The 19,333-nt window shown below is 36.8% G+C and overlaps 1 protein-coding gene across 1 annotated transcript; it reads left to right on the top strand.

Annotated features, from left to right (window-relative positions):
• Positions 1–14,135: 14,135 nt before the first annotated feature.
• Positions 14,136–18,149, top strand: LOC127176218 (KH domain-containing protein akap-1-like). The gene is made up of 6 exons (XM_051127769.1): positions 14,136–14,476; positions 15,097–15,230; positions 15,328–15,479; positions 15,747–15,901; positions 16,858–16,940; positions 17,019–18,149. The coding sequence occupies exons 1-6, from the start codon at positions 14,472–14,474 to the stop codon at positions 17,099–17,101; spliced, it is 612 nt and encodes a 203-aa protein (XP_050983726.1). The 5' UTR covers positions 14,136–14,471; the 3' UTR covers positions 17,102–18,149.
• The last annotated feature ends 1,184 nt before the right edge of the window (positions 18,150–19,333 follow it).

The following is a 19,333-nucleotide window of genomic DNA, read 5'->3' as shown; positions in this document are numbered from 1 at the left end:
TTTTTGCTGGTCATGTTGCTGGTCAAGGACCAGCATAAACCAGCAAAGGACCAGCTTAAACCAGCATCAAAACCTACCTAACCAGCATCCCAGCATCAAAGCATACCTACCAGCATATGCTGTTTTTTTCACCAGGGGTGGTAGGGGCTCAAACTTAACTAGTAACTAGTTACATGTAATGGAATTACATAATTTAATTACAAAATAATTGTAACTAATCAGTTACAGTTGCTGAGAAACAATGTATAGTTAGATTAGTTTCTTCTGAAAATTACAAAGGGGTTACATCTGAATATTTTCACACAGATTTGATTAATTTATTTCTCAAATTGCACTGACTGCTCTAAAATATGTTTTATAAGTTTAGGACACAAAATAGGACACATGCCTATTCAATGACTGATTTATTTCCATATTTGGGTGTGCCATGTGCACGTTCTCAAAAGAAGTCGCTAGTTAGTCACAACGTAGTAGCGACGTGGTCAGATGGTCTCCAGATAACTTTTCGTATTATTGCACTAAGGTTACATGCATTTGGCCTATCTTTTTAAGGTGTATACGATTTGGATAGCCTATAATATGGGGAATATACTTAATTAATCAGGCATTTTGCATGATGGCATGAATTGTTATATAAATATAATAATTATGCCGTCATTTAAAATGTAGATATATATTTGTCATCAAATTAATGACAAAACAAAAACCAAACAGTTTGCTTAGCAAATGGCAGTAATTTATGTTTGTGAATGACAGATTTATTGAAAGAGGGCATGGGTCAAATGAACATTTAAACCAGCGCACGTCACTGTCTGAGTACTGCGTAAGTGCGCGTGCCCGTCATTTAACGGTCAACTTCCAACTTTCAAAGGTAAGCGCTATAAATCTATTTTTTTTATTCATCGTTTTTGCTAATATAACGTTAGATATCATGTAAGATTACTAGTGTTTTGTATTTTTGTAGGTTTTCTACATTAATTTCGTAAATAAATGCCCTGTTTGGTCAGCTTATGTCGCGGTCTGAGGTAACATTAACTGTTGAAATCATGAGGTAAAATTGTATTCCTTCGTTTTAGTTTAGTTCGAAATGTAAAGCAATAAACTACACAGTATTCACTGTCAAATTATATAAACATCAACCGTAATAGTTTGTTTGACCGCCTGCCGCTCTCGTTTTATGATGCTCATGCTAGCCATATTGTAAGCTTGAATATAAACTAACATCTAATTAGACCGAGGCTACCTAAATCACTTTCAGTGTATGAGGGAATAATAATTTCCGCATTTTCCCCTCAAACAACAGACCTGTAAATTGTGTCATTTGCTCACTATTGGTGTTAAAGATGTTTTTTACATGCTTGCTTTTTGTGCTAGTTAACCTTACCTTTCATTCACAAATAGATCTGATACGTTCAATTTAACAAATCTTTTATAAACAAATGGTTAACTTTCATTAGGTCCTGACTGCCAATGAACCAGTCAATGATTCAGTGAGTTGCTTATAAGAAAAGACGCTCATTTGTTACTACCTAGCAGAGATGTTCACAAGTCTCTGAGCTAGAGTCCAAGTCAAGTCTCAAGTCTCTTTATTATATTAAGTCTCTGGTTATAATAAGTGTTGCATCACTTACAGCGACCCATCCGACACTGCATAGCTATATATAAGGAATTCAAAGCATGTAATATGTTATAATGACTCCTTTATCTATTAGCATACAGTATCAGCTTTGACTTTGGTATATAATCAGTGTAAACAGGCTATTGCAACATGACAAAAACACCAAGAATGCTTTACTTTTAAATTAATATCTGTATTTTGCCTTGTAGCATGAACACACAGTACAGTACAGACCAAAAATTAATAAAGACCAAATATGGTCAAACATCACATTGTAGCTAAATGCAAAACACTATTGCAACAAACCAAATGATGTGAAATATATGAAGAGTTCAGATGCAAAAGCCTCTAAGTGCCATCTGAAATTTTCTTTAGAATGATCATTTTTATCAAGCTTGTATATTTAAGTGAAATTACTTAAATTACTTAGCCAGCGGCCCGTAAATTATTATGTTAATCGACCACCACAAGTTTGGCAATTAACCCTTGTATGGTGTTCGGATCCGTAGGACCCGTTTTCATTTTTTATCAAGAGAAAAATGATACGATTAATTATTTTTTTCAAACTCATTGGCCTTGGCTCATTTTCTGTTAAGAATATATATCTGAACACATTTTCAATGACCACACTGGTCACACACTCTCTCACACGCACGCACTCAAGCACGCACACACACACACGTCTGGTTTATTATCCTTGTGGGGACTCCCCATAGGTGCAATGGTTTTTATACTCTCCACACTGTATTTTCTATCCCCTTACCCTAACCCTACCCCTAAACCTAACCCTTACAGAAAACTTTCTGCATTTTTACTTTCTCAAAAAAAAAACTCATTCTGTATGATTTAGAAGCTTTTGTACCCATGGGGACCTCAAGCCAGTCCTCACAATGTCAAAAATTTCAGGTTTTACTATCCTTGTGGGGACATTTGGTCCCCACAATGTAGCAAAAACAAGTACACACACACACACACACACACTCACTTGGATATGTGGTTTACGGGACTCTCCATAGGCGTAATGGTTTTACTAATGTACCAACTGTATAATCTATCCTCCTACACTAACCCTACCCCTAAACCTACCAATCACAGAAAACTTTTGGCCTTTTTTTGAAAAAAAAAAAAAAAAACACCATTTAGTAGGGCTGGGTATCGATTCAGATGTTCCGATTCGATTTCGATTTTCAAGTTCTTAATTCAATACTCGATTTCGATTCTATTTCGATTCTTGATTTCAATTCTTGATTTGACAAGAGATTTGTAGTATCAAGCTCTACACTTACTTTTCTTGCTAGGAGCACTTGTGCTTCTAATTTAAAAAAATTTAGTAGCACAATCAAAATTTTAGGAGCACATTCTAAACAATAATCCAAAAATCTGATAAAAAAATTTGCCTTCCCATTATGAGGTGATATTTAACTCTTTAAAGTGATTTACAGGGGAATTTAACCTTTGTTTTTACCTTTTCATATGTTTAATGAGGCTCAGAGGTGGCAGGAGTACAGTCATATTCCTAAATTCATTGTTGAGATTAATGTTTTAAATCCATTTTTTTAATACAGAAATGTTAAATGATTTAAATACTGCCAGCAGGTGGCGGCAAGAGACTGATTTAATTACTGAATCATATCATTCATTTTATTCGTTCAAACTGCTGCTTCATTTAGGAATAAAGAGTGACTGTCTTTATGAATGGGAAATTTAATCATTTCAGTAGATTCGTTTTAAAAACGAGTTCATTCATAAACTAAACACTGCTGTGTTTGAATGGAGATGTGCAGCGCCAGTTGTGACTTGTTTCAGACTACTTTTGACGACGAAATAGAGCAAAATCAGGCAATAGTGTTACAGTCAGTAAGTCACTTAATAATAACATCTTGTTTATTTAACAGCTGTATTAAATCAGTATCTCATTTACAAACTCCCTTAAAATTTGTAAAAGCTTAGTTCGCGATATCACAAAGCTCTATTATAATCAACGACGCTGTCTGTACTGTCACTAATCAGTCTCTTATTTACACTTATTATTTACAAAATGTGTGGCCGCGCCCGCGCGCAGCAGATACACGTCACGTGTTACCTGGGCAGGTTATAGGTAACGGAGGGAGGGGAATAACAGCGAGCTCATCAGTTGTTTCCTAAAAATAAACATTGTTTACGAGTCCCGCAGCTCCAGTCCGAGTCGAGTCTGAAGTCTTTCGAGGACGAGTCTCAAGTCGAGTCTGAAGTCACTGTGTGTGCGACTTAAGTCGCACTCGAGTCCGAGTCTCAAACTCGAGTCCCCATCACTGCTACCTAGTAAACTAAATGTTTTATTCATTGTTGTAAAACTAACATACATTTTGTCAGCAGGTGGAGAGACAGTCTGGGCAGCACCAAGCAGACAACTGTGATTATGAGTAGGGATGATTATCCAGAACAGGTACTGATTTGGCTCCTGACTTGGTAAGTACTGAAAAACTGATATAAGCTACAGGACCAACAGTGCTGCTATTGGTGTTTTTGTAATGTTGATTCTTTCCTCTTTAGACATAACTGAATATCATCCAAACCATCTCCAAGTGAATAACAGCAAGGATCCAGGATCAAGAGATAATCCATCATGAAAACTGTGTTTCATAGGAGTCAGTGAATCCTGGGTGAAAAACTAATTGTTTCAGTGTCACTCAGGCACTACTATAGATTTAAACTGATTTTAGTGGCTAATATGTTTATATTTCAGGCCTGCCTGACCATTCTGTTGCCCTGGATGTGAAGACACACTGGAACTTCATTTCTCATGGTTGAAAGAGTTGCGCATCGATATCCAGACATACAAGCAGCCTTCCTGGACCCACACGACAAAATGCTCAGGAGGAGAGGCAGGTAATCCACAGGGCTGGATTTCACAATTTACTCATAGCTAGATAGATATCACTTAAAGGAGAAGTCTACTTCCAGATCAAAAATTAGGAGTGCACCGATACCGATACTGGTATGTGGTACTATACAAGCTTGACGAGTTAATATCCTTTTCTCACAGACATTACTCAGAAGTTTGTAGTTCAGTCAGATATGCCAAAAACAAGTAAAGTAAAAAAAAGTAAAGTAAAACAATGCACAGGGAGCACAAGGGGAACACAATTCTGTTGCGTGATCTTTATTGATGTTCGCTCACTTAGCAAACGCATCATTTGGATTAAAAGTATTCATACATATAAAACAAAATTTATAGGGGCATTTACTATAAACATAACTTATTTTTTAGCCTTTAGCATACACAACTTTATTGACGAAAATATCACCGTTAGGAGATTTATAACGAGTAGTTCCCTGCATTATTACAACAAAAAGCGTGATTACAGTAGCTGCTGCAATGGAGCAGCTCTAGTGCTAATAAATTAAAGATGATGTACTATAGAGAAAAAAATGAACAGTGAAAGTAACAAAAACTAAAAGTGTAAGTGTTAAGTGAAAATTAAGTGTAGAAATAACTGAAGGATATACAGTCAAAGCGTCAATATGCAGTCAAATACAATTTTTATTTATTTATTTTTTATTAATGGGTGCAGGACACTATTGTTCATTTATGTAAGTCAGCAAAATAAAGTAAAAGTGTGACATAATATACCCAAAAATTCTTCATACAGTGGACTACCAGTAAAACTGATAATTTGGGACCAAAAATTATAAATTCCGTTTTGCATGAACCTGGTTGACAGCATGCCCAGGAGACTAAATGCTGTCATTGAGGCTAAGGGTGAAAATTTTTTGGCTGATTGTAATCCGTTACATATCTTTCTATCAAAGTTATCTGACATTTATCAAGCTGAATTTGTTCTGACACAGTTTAACTCTCGTCATAATTTATTACCAGTTTCTAAACTATAGCAAATAAACTGTGTTATTGAGAAATGTTGTCTGATAATGTGAGAAAAGGTGTTTGAATAAATTTTGGTTTGACTGTATCCATTTGATAAATTAAGTTAAACAACCAACATTATACATACTCTTTTAGTTTCTGTACCCAATATTTTATACATTTACCGGTAAATTAAAAAAACATTGGTATCAGTACTCAGAATTGGCAAGTACCAAGTATCGTATCAGTCGAGTACTGAAAAAGTGGTATCGGTGCATCCCTAGTACTCACCCCCTTGTCATCCAAGATGTTCATGTCTTTCTTTCTTCAGTCATAAAGAAATTATGTTTTTTGAGGATTCAGTTCAGCAGTTTTCTCCATATAGACTTCTATGGTGTCCCGAGTTTGAACTTCCAAAATGCAGTTTAAATGCAGCTTCAAACGATCACAAATGCGGTTGTAAACAATCTCAGCCAAGGAAGAAGGGTCTTATCTAGTGAAATGATCGTTAATTTAATAAAAATAATACTATTTATATACTTTTAAATGTCAAATGCTCGTCTTGTCTTACTCTGCCTAAACTTTTTTTCCAGTTCATGACAGTTAGGGTCGAAAAACTCCCATCTCATGTTCTCGCTCAACTTCAAAATCGTCTTATATCGCTGTTTTACCTTTTTTGTTAAGGGTGTTTGATTTTCTTTGCTTGTTCACTTTGCAAAGACTGGGTCGGTACTTCTGCAGCGATGTAGGATGATTTTTAAGTTGAGGGACAAAATACCTTTGGAGTTTTTCGACAAACCCTAACTGTCTTGAACCAGAAAACACAGAATTCAGAGAGAGTAAGACAAGACGGGCATTTGAGATTAAAAAAGTATTTAAATAGTATTATTTTAATGAAAATAACCGTTTGTTTCGCTAGATAAGACCCTTCTTCCTCGGCTGGGATCATTTACAACCACATTTGGGATTGTTTGAAGCCACACTTAGGGCGGCCGTACACGGTGCGGATTCGGACAGTCGGAAGACCGTATGGCCACGCACACGTCACGAGTGACTTTGTTTATGGACGCAGTGGTACACGGCACGATTTTAAAACCTGCCGATTTCCGAGGCAATCACATTCACGAAGTTCCGCGCCAAAAACATGGACTCCGAGGAAGAGATCCTTTTCTTTGTGGCAGCAATGGCTTGCGAAAAAACAAAAAAGAAAAGAAAACGAAGGTCATGGCAAAGAGTTTGGCTGAAGGGCAGAGAACAACATCTCGGACGACCCTGTCATGATAAATGCTGCTCGATATATCATACAGCGCTCGCTGTTCTTGCCAGAGTTCAGCGAGTTTGTCCTCTTTCTCGACAGCCCAAATTCTCCGTGGCGCTGCCGTGTTCATCTTTCTTCTTCTGTGGTTTTCTTTTCTTAGCTTCTGATTGGTCATTTCCAGTTTGCTCAACAAATCGGCTCGTTCAACAGCACACACGTCACGCTTTCAATCCGACAGCTCCCGAAGTTTTTTGACATGTTTAAAAATGATCGTGAGGTCGGGAAGTGCTCGGAAGGCACTCTGCTTGTCTCGTAATTTCTCACACACCATACGAGCCCCGACCATACGAGAAGAGACGATTTCCTCCGATAACCAAAAAAATTGCATGCGAGCTCGTACGACCTCAAAAATCGCACCGTGTACGCCCGCCTTTAAACTGCATTTTGGAAGTTCAAACTCAGGGCACCAGCAGTCCATTATATGTAGGAAAAAAAATTTTCCTCAAAAAACATAATTTCTTATTGAATTAGACAGACATTTTTGACACACCCACTAAACAAGAGAAAATGTGTATCAAACCCCTTTGCACACCCTTTCCAGGAAACGTGTAGTTCAACCTGGCAACTGTAGCAAAACGTTGCGCACCGGTTTGAGCTTAAACGTGCCCTAGGTGTGTATAACAAGAGAGTCATACAAAATGTGCAGTGCTGTGGGTCACCTGGACCACAATTGTAAACCACTGCCTTTATGAGAACCTCCCGAGCTCCTGGTCATTTTTAAACATGTTTAAAAAAATCGTAGTTGGCCTGAATTTGACCATTGTAAAGGTTCTCCCCTAGGGCTGCACGATAAATTGCATGCGATTGTCAGGCGCGTTTAGTCAGTAAAGCCGGTTCTGTGATTAGTAGTTAATCTTCATCACGTGCGTTCAGCTGGAGTGGCAATTAATACACAGAGCCATGAATCAATGACAAGCTATGCAAAATCGAGCTCGAAGAACCAGCTTTACTGACTAAACGCGCATGATAATCGCATGTGATTTATCGTGCAGCCCTACTCTCCCCTATGCCTAAATCATACACAACCACATCACTTTGCTGTGTTTCCCACAGGATTTTTTGAGACTATGGATGATGGCTGGACCTTGGTCTGTCTGGGGGATCTGGGGACATGGCCTTGTGTAAGAAATAATGTACTGTACATTTTAAAGTTAAATTTGTCTGTCTGGTGCACGTTGAGAGTTCAGCATTAAGAGCTCCAACTCATGAACAGTGTAGAAATGTAACAAAAAAGAAAGTCTACGCCAGGGTTCCTCAAATCTTACCCAGGAGGGCCAATCCACTGCAGAGTTTAGCTCCAACCCTGATCAAACGCGCCTGCCTGTGATTTTCTAATGATCCTGAAGACATTGATTAGCATGCTCAGATATGTTTGATTAGGGTTACAGCTAAACTCTGCAGGAAAGTGGATCTCGTGGGCCATATTTGAGGATCCCTGGTCTATGCATTGACTCAACCCTCTTTTTAGATATTGTAGACTCTTAAGAGTTTTGTGAATAGGTTTATTAGAAGCTGGAGAACCACTTAAGATTTCAAAAGGCACCTTGACAGTTTGTGGCCACCATCAAAAAAAGGCTGGGGTGACTTATCCAAACTGTCTGTTTTTTTTGTTTTTTTTTGTGTAGATTCAAAGGAAAGGTGAAAAATGAGGAAATCTGGGAATGACTGAAGAAGGCAGCTGTGAGGGAAGGAAGTAATCATCAGTATGTAAGTTCTTTGAGAATGTGTGTGCATTATTTATTACAAGATGTGTTTTCATTTAAATGTAGTAATACTGTTGGTCAAACTTTGAAATTGATCTTAAAATGTAAATCATTTTTGTGATCAAAGCTGAATTTTCAGCATCATTACTCCAGTTGTAAGTGTTCAAAATCATTGTAATATGCTGATTTGCTGCTCAGGAAACATTTCTGATTATTATCAGTGTTGAAAACAGTTGTGCTGCCTACATTTTTTGTGTACACTACAGTTCAAAAGGATGGAGTCACTAAGATGTTTTTTTCTTTGGGAAGACATTAACAGCAAGGATGCATTTAATTGATCAAAAGCAATAGTTATACAATTTATAATGTTACAAAAGATTTTAAAAAATGATAACCTTTTTTATTTGTTTTGTTTTTATTTTTGTATTCATAAAATAATCCTTAAAAAAAACAATTTACACAGAAATTTCTGTTTCTGTTCTGATAATCAGAAATCTTTCTTGAGCATCAGCCGGTTGCACCAGCTGGGCGTACACCCGGTTGTAAGACTAGGCTGGGTGTAAAATGCGGTTTAAGTCGTGCATAGAATTTATACCCGTTGCACCATCTCGGCGTAGTGCTACGTCTGAGACTAAATCTTACGCCTAGTCAAAGGTAGATGTAAAGTGAAAAGTCACGATTTGCTCGGACATGATTAGTTTTTAATTACTTATTGCAGACGCCAACTGTAACGTTTATGGATAATGTGGCCTAAAAACAATTATTATGGGGAGGGGTCAAGCAACACATGCAAGCAACGTGCAAACTTTGCTCAAGAATTATAAAAGTGAAAGTAAAAAAGAAACTACGGCTAACACTGTATTAACAGCACAAATTCTCTCAGAGACAACGAGAGATGAATCTACTTTACCATGCTGATAACAGTATATAACTGTCTTAAAGTATTAATAAATGTGCTTTTTTCAGCCACAGAAAGACGTCAAGAGGCTAAAATGAACAACTGTCATGTAAATTCACATTTATCTCAGGAAAGACATTCATTGTACATAAATTCGATAGCTAGAAAAAAAAATAACTCTAGAGAGAAGCACTGTATTACATTCATTATATTTTACTTAACCTGTCGTCTTTATTTTTAGTGTTAGTCTGAAGAAATATGTCATGGGAATGTGCAGGGAGACCTCAGATACAAAAACGCAGACATTAGGAAATATTTCATTAATGAAATTATTTTGCGGTGGCTTCACTTGATGTCTTGAGCAATTCAGTTTTATATTTGTAGTTGTAGCCACTGCAGCGTGGGTGTCGTCTCAGCTATCACGCCGGGCGTAGTTGCACCTGGTCGTAGTTTTAGCTGGTGCAACAGGTGTAAATATTTATCCTAAAGTTGGATGTTGCAAAACCCAGCGTAGGGCTTACACCCAGCTTTTTTACTTCTAGCTGGTGCAACCGGCCCCTGATTATCATATGAAAACAATCATGTGACACTGAAGACCGAAGGCTACTGAAAAATTTAGCTTTGCCTCACAGGAATGAAATACATTCAGGTGTATTTGAAAAACAATAGAAAACATTTAAAAAAATAATATTTCACAATATTACTGTTTTGTACTGTAAGTTTGATTAAATAAATATAGCCTTGGTGAGCAGAATAGACTATCGAAAAACATTAAAATGCAAAGACTGCAAATTTTTGACTGATTGTGTACATACATTAGCAACATTAACAGGGTGATCCTCCTTTCAGCTGCCAGAGAGACAGCACAGGTTCAGGATCGTGAAGAGGAGGGAGAACATGATTGATATAATTTTCTCATACCTTTGCCATGTTTTATAATAAAAACAGTAAACCTGGCTACAATAATTTGGTCAATTTTATTAAAAGTTTACAGTTTGCAAGGAATCTGATTTCTCTGACTCTGCACTAGAGGAACTCCTTGCTGAATAAGACCAAGTCATGAGTATGAGCCTCGTCCTTCAGCAAAAGACTGCATCGACCCTCCATGAAAAGATCAAGAGTGAAGTGTCACCCTCCTATCCTTCTCTCAATAGAGTCTGCCTTCTGCTGCGGTGGTAAGAAAGACACTCTTCTTCTCACATCTGTCCAGAACCTAACTCTGGCTCCTCAGCAAAGAGTCTTCTCCACAGCTGGGGACAGAGGTCTCAGATTCTCCTGAGAAAGTCAACATGCTCATTTTCTATGTGTTTTTTGGGGTGGACCTAATACAGGGGAGATGTAATCTCTACATTATTCTATTTACATATCTTTATGAATGTTGTTTTCTTCTATCATCTTCTAAGAAGCTCAAGAACTATAGTCCTTTGGTAATTACAATATTGTTTAGGTTTTGCTTTTGATAGTGAAGCACATCACCACCAGATATTTGTAGCAGGTGTTTCATACACAGGACACTCAGGAAACAAATGAACTTAAAGTAATAAAGAAGTCACTACTGAATTGTTTCGTATCTTTTTATCAGTATTTGTTTTGTACCAAATTATAGGGAGTTGTCAATAAGAGTATTGATAATTATTGATCATTTTCACAGATAAAATCGTTAACTATACCCATGATCAGTAATGAGAACCTTTTCAGTAAAATTAAATCATTTTAATCAGTGGTTGTTTTATTCATTGATTGTATTATGTGATTTATGTATTGATGTGTTGAATTATCTGTGCTCATGATGTGGTAACACTTTGCACGGTTAAAGAATAGGTGTAATGTTCAAAATGAATTGGCTTAGTATTTGTAGAAATAACACTGAATAAATGCTGATTAATAAATGAATGCACTGGTTTTGCTTATTTAATGTTTAGAATTTAATGTTTTTTTTGCATGTATGTATTGTATATATTCACTAAAATCTCCTATAACAAAAAAAAAAAAAAAAAAAAAAACATTAGAATTAAGTGTTTTAGTTTTTACAGCAGAAAATGTTTATGAGTTTGTCATTTATACTGATTTCAAGGTGGTACGAGCACATCCTCTGGACTGGACTAAAGAGGTGAGAGGTAAAAATGAAAAATATAGGGAACGCGGTAATTTGGTTGTTAGGACGTTACTTGTGACGTCCCAGCAAAGTAACACTGTAACACTATAAGGTCGCCACGACGAATATGGGAATCACAAAGTTAAGTTGCTCGTACGTTATTTGGTACGTCTTTGCGACCAATATGGTCCTTTATAGTCACGTCCTCACAACGTGCCAGTTTGGTCATTGAGACGTACTGAGGACGTTCCAGCGACGTACGTAATAACGTGATTTGGTACGTCGCTGCGATGAATACGGTCCGGTCCAGTAACGTTGTCACGACGTAACTGTGTTAGCTGGGAATAGACGTATTGCAGATGAGCAAACTACGTAAAAAATAGGTCTTGCAGATGTAAATGCAGACGTGTACGAGATATAGGTGTGCTGCAGGGACAGCACTACCAAACCTTGCTTTTGATTGCATATAATTAATTACTTTTAATAGTGTTCATTGTCTATTCGATTACGTCTTTACAAGATTTTTGCCATACAGCTCTGCCATATGTACGTCAGCTTGACATAGTCATCACTAGCAATCTACTACTAAATATGTTGTAGAAACTTTAATTTTCTGTAAAGCTGCTTTGCAACGATTTGTATCATGAAAAGAGCTATACAAATAAACTCGAATTGAACTGAATTAACTATATTATGTTTTATACACATTTTAGCATGTTACATGGCAACCTGGTTGGGAAACACTGCTCTATATTATATTACTTCTAGTTACTTTTGCAAAATATGTAAATTAAATTAATATTATGAAACAAAAACACCTTGCCTATAATTCTGTAAACGAAAAGGTTTTACATTCACATTTCATAGTTGAATTCAACTGTATATAGGATACAGATGAGATGACTATATGATATATTTATTCTCATTATACCACACAGAAGATGTGGTGACCTATGAATGTCGTTGTATAAAGTGACGTAATTTATGTATTTATTTTATTGTATTTTTTGGTCTGTTATATTTTGTTACTGTCATCTTTTTTCTATTTTCCTTTTTACATCTGAATTCTGATTGCATAAAAAACGACATTCGCAAATGTCGACAATTTGTATATATTTTATTTATTTTTTATTACTATTTTTTTATTGAATAAACCAACAGACAATAGTTTCTGACTACCATCTTTATTAAAATATATATACAAATATATTAAATGAATAAATACCATTTAAAGATTCTCGCCGACTTTCTCGTGCGGATATTCAGCGGTGCTCATCACGTGCGGAATCAGATGTTGATCGTGTTTCTCGTCGCTCGCGCCAATTTCGTCTAGAAACGGCAGTGCTTAAAACAATCAGCTTTGTCTTGATCTAGAAACAGTTTAATGCACAGGCGGTCACTCTAATGACCTCAACATTTCTGATGTTGTCAAATATATCGACTAATCCAACGACGTGAACATTCTCCCGAGAAAACGCGTTTCTTTTTTGCAGCGACTCTAAACGTAAACATCCACAAAACAAATACAGCCCAGAAAAACGAAGAAACTTCGCCGAGAAGGTACATGATTGAACGCTTTAACATGTAATAGCCATTTGCTAGTTCGCTAGTTAACACATTATTTGACTGCTTTTTATTGATTTGCTAAATGGAATCAATTTAACATGTGCTAGTCGTTGTTCATATGCTGAATATGCATTTTAGTACTGATTTGGGGACCTTTGTTGTAATTGATCTTTTTTTAATACTTAAACAGAAATAGACTCTTTCAGCACAAATGCTATAACTGCCATTGTACCAAAGCAAAGGTAACTGAAAATTACTGCTTCACAGCATCTACCTGTGACATTGACAGTGTTTTTAACTTGTTTTTAACTTACACAGACAATACACGAAAGATTAACCAGGTGACTAAATGACTCCGTTAGCTTCACAATCAGATGCATTTGTCTTTGAGAAGGTGAATTCTTATAACTTTATTGTTTCTACATTAAAATATCTGGAGCTTTTTCATTAATGTATAGTACTAGTGAACATCTTGCCCTAGTCAGTGTTATACTACTATGATTAAATCATTGTTCAAATGATAAAACGAGCATTAAACCTATAACAAATAAAGACTTTTATCTGAGAGTTAAAATACCTGCAGCAGCACTGTTATGACACGTTGAATGTTTTTTGTTTGTTTGTTTGTTTTTTTTGTTTTGTTTTTTTATCAAGAACAGCCTGAAGAGTTTGCGGTTTAGAAGATCAGCATGAATCAGAGAAAACCTGTGAGGGGCCGCCAAACTCAGCACTTCAACCCAAATGAGATTCACCTTAATCCAAAACACACAATTCAGCAAAATGTTGGAAGTGATGAAATTCACCGTCAGAAGTTGTCGTGCTCTCAGCTCATTCACTTTCTGAAAACAAGCAGAAAATCAAAACTAGCTGATGAAGTCAAATACAGACCAAATTCAACTGAGGCTTCATTTAGTCTGATGCAGCAACAAAACATCAACACAGCAGTGTCTGTGGATCAGAGAGTCGTGGCCAAGATGGATGTGGAGAATAAAATCTTTTCTAGGGTAAAAGTTTCTGAATTCGCATTGGCAGAGAAAGAAAACGGCGACGATGTTTCCTACCACTGGATGATTGCCACAAACAGTGAATTGTGGGACATTGGGGATATTTTCTCACAAAAAATCGCTCCTTGCTAGAACCGTTCTCAAATGACATTGCAGATTTTAATTCCCAGGATGATTGTGAAGTTTCTGATCTCTCCGGCCGAAGCGTCTGTTCCTCAGCAGGAGAATCGTGGCGTCTGAAGGGCTGCCAAAGCCCAGACACACTGACTGACGACACCGAAGATGACGACGCTGTTCATGTCAGAATCCCAGGGTTTCAGATTCACAGATTTGAGGAGATTCCAGTTGTGATCAGCCACGTTGTTCATCCAAACAAGTTCTTCATCCAACACAAGAACACAAATCTCAGTGAACTGTCTGAAATCATGCTGTGAGTAGTGAAATGAGTAGTTCACACAAAATGAAAATTTGCTGTTCAAATCTCCTCACGCTCAGGCCATTCAAGATTAGGATGAGTTTGTTTCTTCATCAGATTTGTAGAAATGTGTCATTACATCACTTGTTCACCAATGGATCCTCTGCAGTGAATGGGTGCCATCAGAATGAGAGTCCAAACAGCTGATAAAAACATCACAATAATCCACAAGTAATCCACACCACTCCAGTCAATCAGTGAACATCTTGAGAAGCCAGAAGCTGCATGTTTGCAAGAAACACATCCATCAATATGTTTTATCTGTAAACCAAAATACAGTCCAGAATCCATTACAGTTGCTGCTTAGAGCTGTTTTGGTTTGTAAATGATGCTTGATCTGTGCATATTCTCTCATTCTGACGGCACCTATTCACTCCAGAGGATCCGCTGGTGAGCAAGTGATTTAATGCTAATTTCTCCAAATCTGAAACAAACTCATTGACATCTTTGATGGAGTACATTTTCAGAAAATGTACAATTTTAGGTGAGGTAGTGTGGAATATGTTTGCTTTTTATTAATGTGTCTGTAGAGTTCTAGTACTAACGTCTCTCTCTCTGTTTTGATTATTATTAAGCAGGAGGAATAGCAGTAGATCTTTTGCAGAGATGAATCACATCCCAGACATTGGACTTTATGTCATGGTTTGGTTTGGCAAGCAGGAGATGTGGTGCCGTGGACAGATCATCAGAATCTGTCAGATGAGTCGAGGTGAGATAAAGCCAATTTAAAGGAGTAATTTTAGTAGCATTACGATGTAACTGTTTTCATGTCAGTAATGAAATATTGATAATAATTATTATTTTAGGGCCCAACAGCAGAGATCACACAGACATCAAGGTGGAGGTGAGGAGGATTGACTATGGAGATGTTGTTTGCGTGTCTCTTTGGGATGTGAAGGAACTGTGTGGAGAAACAGCATCCATACCTGTGCAAGCGCTGCAGGTCTCACTGGTGAATGTGGGTGACTCTATCAACATTACTGTAGCATTTATGTATTCATTTTTAATGCATTAAGCCACTGGTCTTAAATTCTATTCCTGGAGGGCCACAGCTCTGCACAGTTTAGCTCCAACCCTAATCAAACACACCTGATCCAGCTAATCAAGGTCTTCGGGATTACTACAGACTTCCAAGCAGGTGTGAGTTGGAGCCAAACTCTGCAGAGCTGTGGCCCTTTGAGTTTGAGACCTCTGCATTAAGCTGTATTTAACCTGTGTGTTATAGGTGAGGCCAGTGAATGGAGAAACGTGGTCTTTTGAAGCGATCAGCTGGTTCAGGAGCAAAGTGCAGAGCAAGATTCTTTATGCAAGACTTTACCCAGAAGAAGGAGAAGTTTTGGTTGAACTCTTCATGGAAAAGGGAAAGATTGGTGCTATGCGGTAAGGATGATGTCGCTCAATAAACTTAATAACACACATTACAGAAATCTCTAAAATGTCCTGTATTTTGTTGTTGTTGCTATCTGATGTGCTATCAGACAAGTCCCGTATGTGTTTGGTTGGACTGTTTTAAACTGAGTTTTACAGAAATGTTTCTGAAACGCTGCTGTGGGTTTTCATTTTTATTTTTTCTCATTTTTTAAAATAAATCTTAAACTACATGCTGTGCATTAAACAATGTGTCACCCTCATTTTCTGATGGACAAATAGAAATGCTACAGCAAATTGTTTAACACTTAACATTAGTTGAGTTATTGTGAGGTCACACTGGTGCACACAGCTTTATTTTCACACCCTCACAATTGTGTGGAAATCGCTGCCAAATGGTTGAAATTGGAGGCACTGTGTTATCAAACACGCTGATGCCCGTGAGATATTTGGCATGTTAGATATCTGGACCTGTCAGTGACTCACAATCCTGCAGTGTGAAATGTGTTTTGACTGGAATGCATACAGACAACATTTATCACATGCTTCTTGTGCGCTACAGCTTTTAACAGGAAGTAGTCCAGTCTTCTGTAGTCCAGTGAGCTTCTGTAGTTTGTAGACAAGCTGGAGCTGTTGGCAGTTCTTCCTATTGAAAAGTTGTGTAATGTGTGAACCCCTGTTGCTGATCCGCCATGTAATGTGCACACAACAGCAACCCCCGACACTCGTGCAGTGAGTAGAGCAACGATCCGACGACTTAAAAAATCATGCAGTGTAAACCCGGCATAACTTAAAGAAGTATGTTGTAATGATGTTTGTTTCACTTACAAATCATGGTCTGTATCAATTGAGGCTTTTCTTTTTAGATTTGACTGTGATGTGCATTTGCCTGGATTCAGATTCACAGTCTCATCAGGTTATGATCAACAGTAATTTCTAATATCAGTCTTTGTGTTTGATTTTCTCAGGAGAGGAGATTCTCTGTCTGTGAGACTTGCTCAGAATGGATTTGCCATTCATGAATGTAACAAACCCAGCGCCTTGAAGAGAAGTGAGTGACGACTTTTAAGATGGATAACACGGTGAACAGTAATTCTTTACAACAACATGATGTGATGTGATTTTCCAGGTGACATCCCAGAAAAAAACAGACAGCAGTCCTTACAGTGGGAGAAGTATCTGATCTCCTGTTACAGTCAAAACAAGAAATAATGTTCACAGGAATCTGCAAACTTACATGCTTTTGTCTTTCATCATTACTATGCAAACTTATAGAAGGTTATAGAAGCAATATCTTCTATAACCATGTACATTTTATAGTCTTATGTTTTTGTTTAGTTTTTAAACACTGTACATGGTTACAAGAGTTTGTATTGTAGAAAATATTTGATGTCCATTGCTGTAGAACTTTTTTTTTTTTAGTTTTATATAACTCATAATTAAAAATAACCAGGAATTGTAAAATAGAAGAATGTCTAATTTCTACAAATGTTAGGGTTCACTTTGTGTGTTCTGTTGTTCCAGTGTAAAAATACTGAAATATGTACTGTTATTTGTTTAACTGGGACTGCTCAAACTTTCAGACTGTATACTGTTATTTTATGTTGGAGCACATTAACCCTTTTTAAAGCGCTTGACTGTGTAAATATGTAGTTGAAATGCTGTTTAAGAGACACTGTCTGTTCATGAAGTGCTGAAAGACCTGTTAATGACTACTCCGTTCAGTGCCTGATTAGAAAACCTGCACACTTGATTGATGATGCACGTTGTCTTATGCAAATCTGGCAATAAAAATGTATGTCTGTTATTCTGTTATGAGACGAACATTATGAAAATTTAATCTAAGGAGAAAACATTAACACTTGAGGTGCCGTAAGAAACTATCTCAAAGGCCACAATTTGAAACTCCTGGTTAGGGACCGAGCGCCGCGGTGTGAGGAACCTATTGGAATTGCTCAGTGCATTTAAAGCTGAATCTGCCTTCTAAACTGCAGCATATTTAAGAGGCATCTGTTGAGCTGTGACAAGTATAGTCTCTTTTGGTTTTGTTTTCTGTTTGTTTTGCCTTAGTTCCCAGTCATCGTTAGTTTCCTTGGTTGTTAATTAACACCTGTTCTGTTTTCTGTTAATGATGCTCTGTCTGTATTTGAGCCCTCAGTTAATTCATTTCATGTTTCCATGTTGTTTGGGGTTATGTGGTTTGATATCTCTCCTGAGTGTTTGTAATTCTGAATAAAGACTGTTTGCAGTGCTGCAGACCACATTGCAACAGCTATGGATTGTTCGAACTGATCATTTGAATGACAGTCCTGCCAAACATGATGGCAATTATACAGTGGATGTCAGGACAATCACTGGTCATAGCGACCAGACGGATCCAACACAATCTCACTGCAGTGTGCGATAGGTGGTCTACAAAATTTAACTAAAAGAAGGTTGGGAACACAATACATCAACATGTATTCTAAATGTAAATGTTCAGGGAACTGAAAGTGAATTGTATTAGAAAAAGCCTAATTAGAATATGAAAGTAACTATCACACAGTAACTTCTGAACACACTGCAAAAACATGATGCTTTTCCTCTGTCTTGTTTTCCAGCGCAGATGTATCTTAACCTCCTGTGACCCTGTGTCCTCATATGAGTACATTATATTTTAGTGCATTTCTCTGAGACTGTACATGCCACAGTTTTAAGTCTGGATGTCCTGTAAAGAGCACATTCAGGGTTTTTCAGAGATACCAAATGTTTGGATGTTTCACCGTTACCACTCCCTCTTCTTGGTCTTCAAAAATGTCTAATATTAGTTTAGTGACTCTTATGGAAATATGATAATATTTTGTAATTATCATTTAAATCGCATTTTTAAACTCATAAATCAACATCTCAGGAAAATGTTTCAAATCAAAATATGATTTCATACATGTCCTCAATTGAGGACACCAGGACTAAAAGCATGTTTATTATGCATTTTGAGACATAAATTAATAGGTAAAAAAATATATTTCAATAATCCTATGAAATATTATATATTATGAAAAAAAAAAAAGTCAATTATTACTCCCATTATTACACTTTTTTTTTTCATTGCATGTTGCCCCAAAGACACATTAATATGCAAATTAGATACAGTGTATAGATATTTGTATATAATGGGAAAACCCATTTATGGCCATTTTACACACATTTTGCATGAAGAAAAATGGCATATTAAATCATTCTCTTACAGTTGAGAATCATCTCAAAGTTTGGTATAAAAATCCTGAAACCTAAAAATGTATTGGTGAAATTTAAAAAAATGCCACTGAGGACGTAGCATAATATATGAATGAAATGTAATTTTTCCAAAAAAAAAAAAAAAAATGCTCTAAACAATGTAATGACATAAAAAATACACTATATATATATATATATATATATATATACATTCAAAGCAAAATTGAC

Source organism: Labeo rohita, chromosome 14, assembly GCF_022985175.1.
Source record: "Labeo rohita strain BAU-BD-2019 chromosome 14, IGBB_LRoh.1.0, whole genome shotgun sequence".
NCBI classification, from domain to species: Eukaryota; Metazoa; Chordata; class Actinopteri; order Cypriniformes; family Cyprinidae; genus Labeo; species Labeo rohita.
Note: the sequence above shows the minus strand (reverse complement) of the source record. Positions and strands in the feature narration are given on the sequence as shown.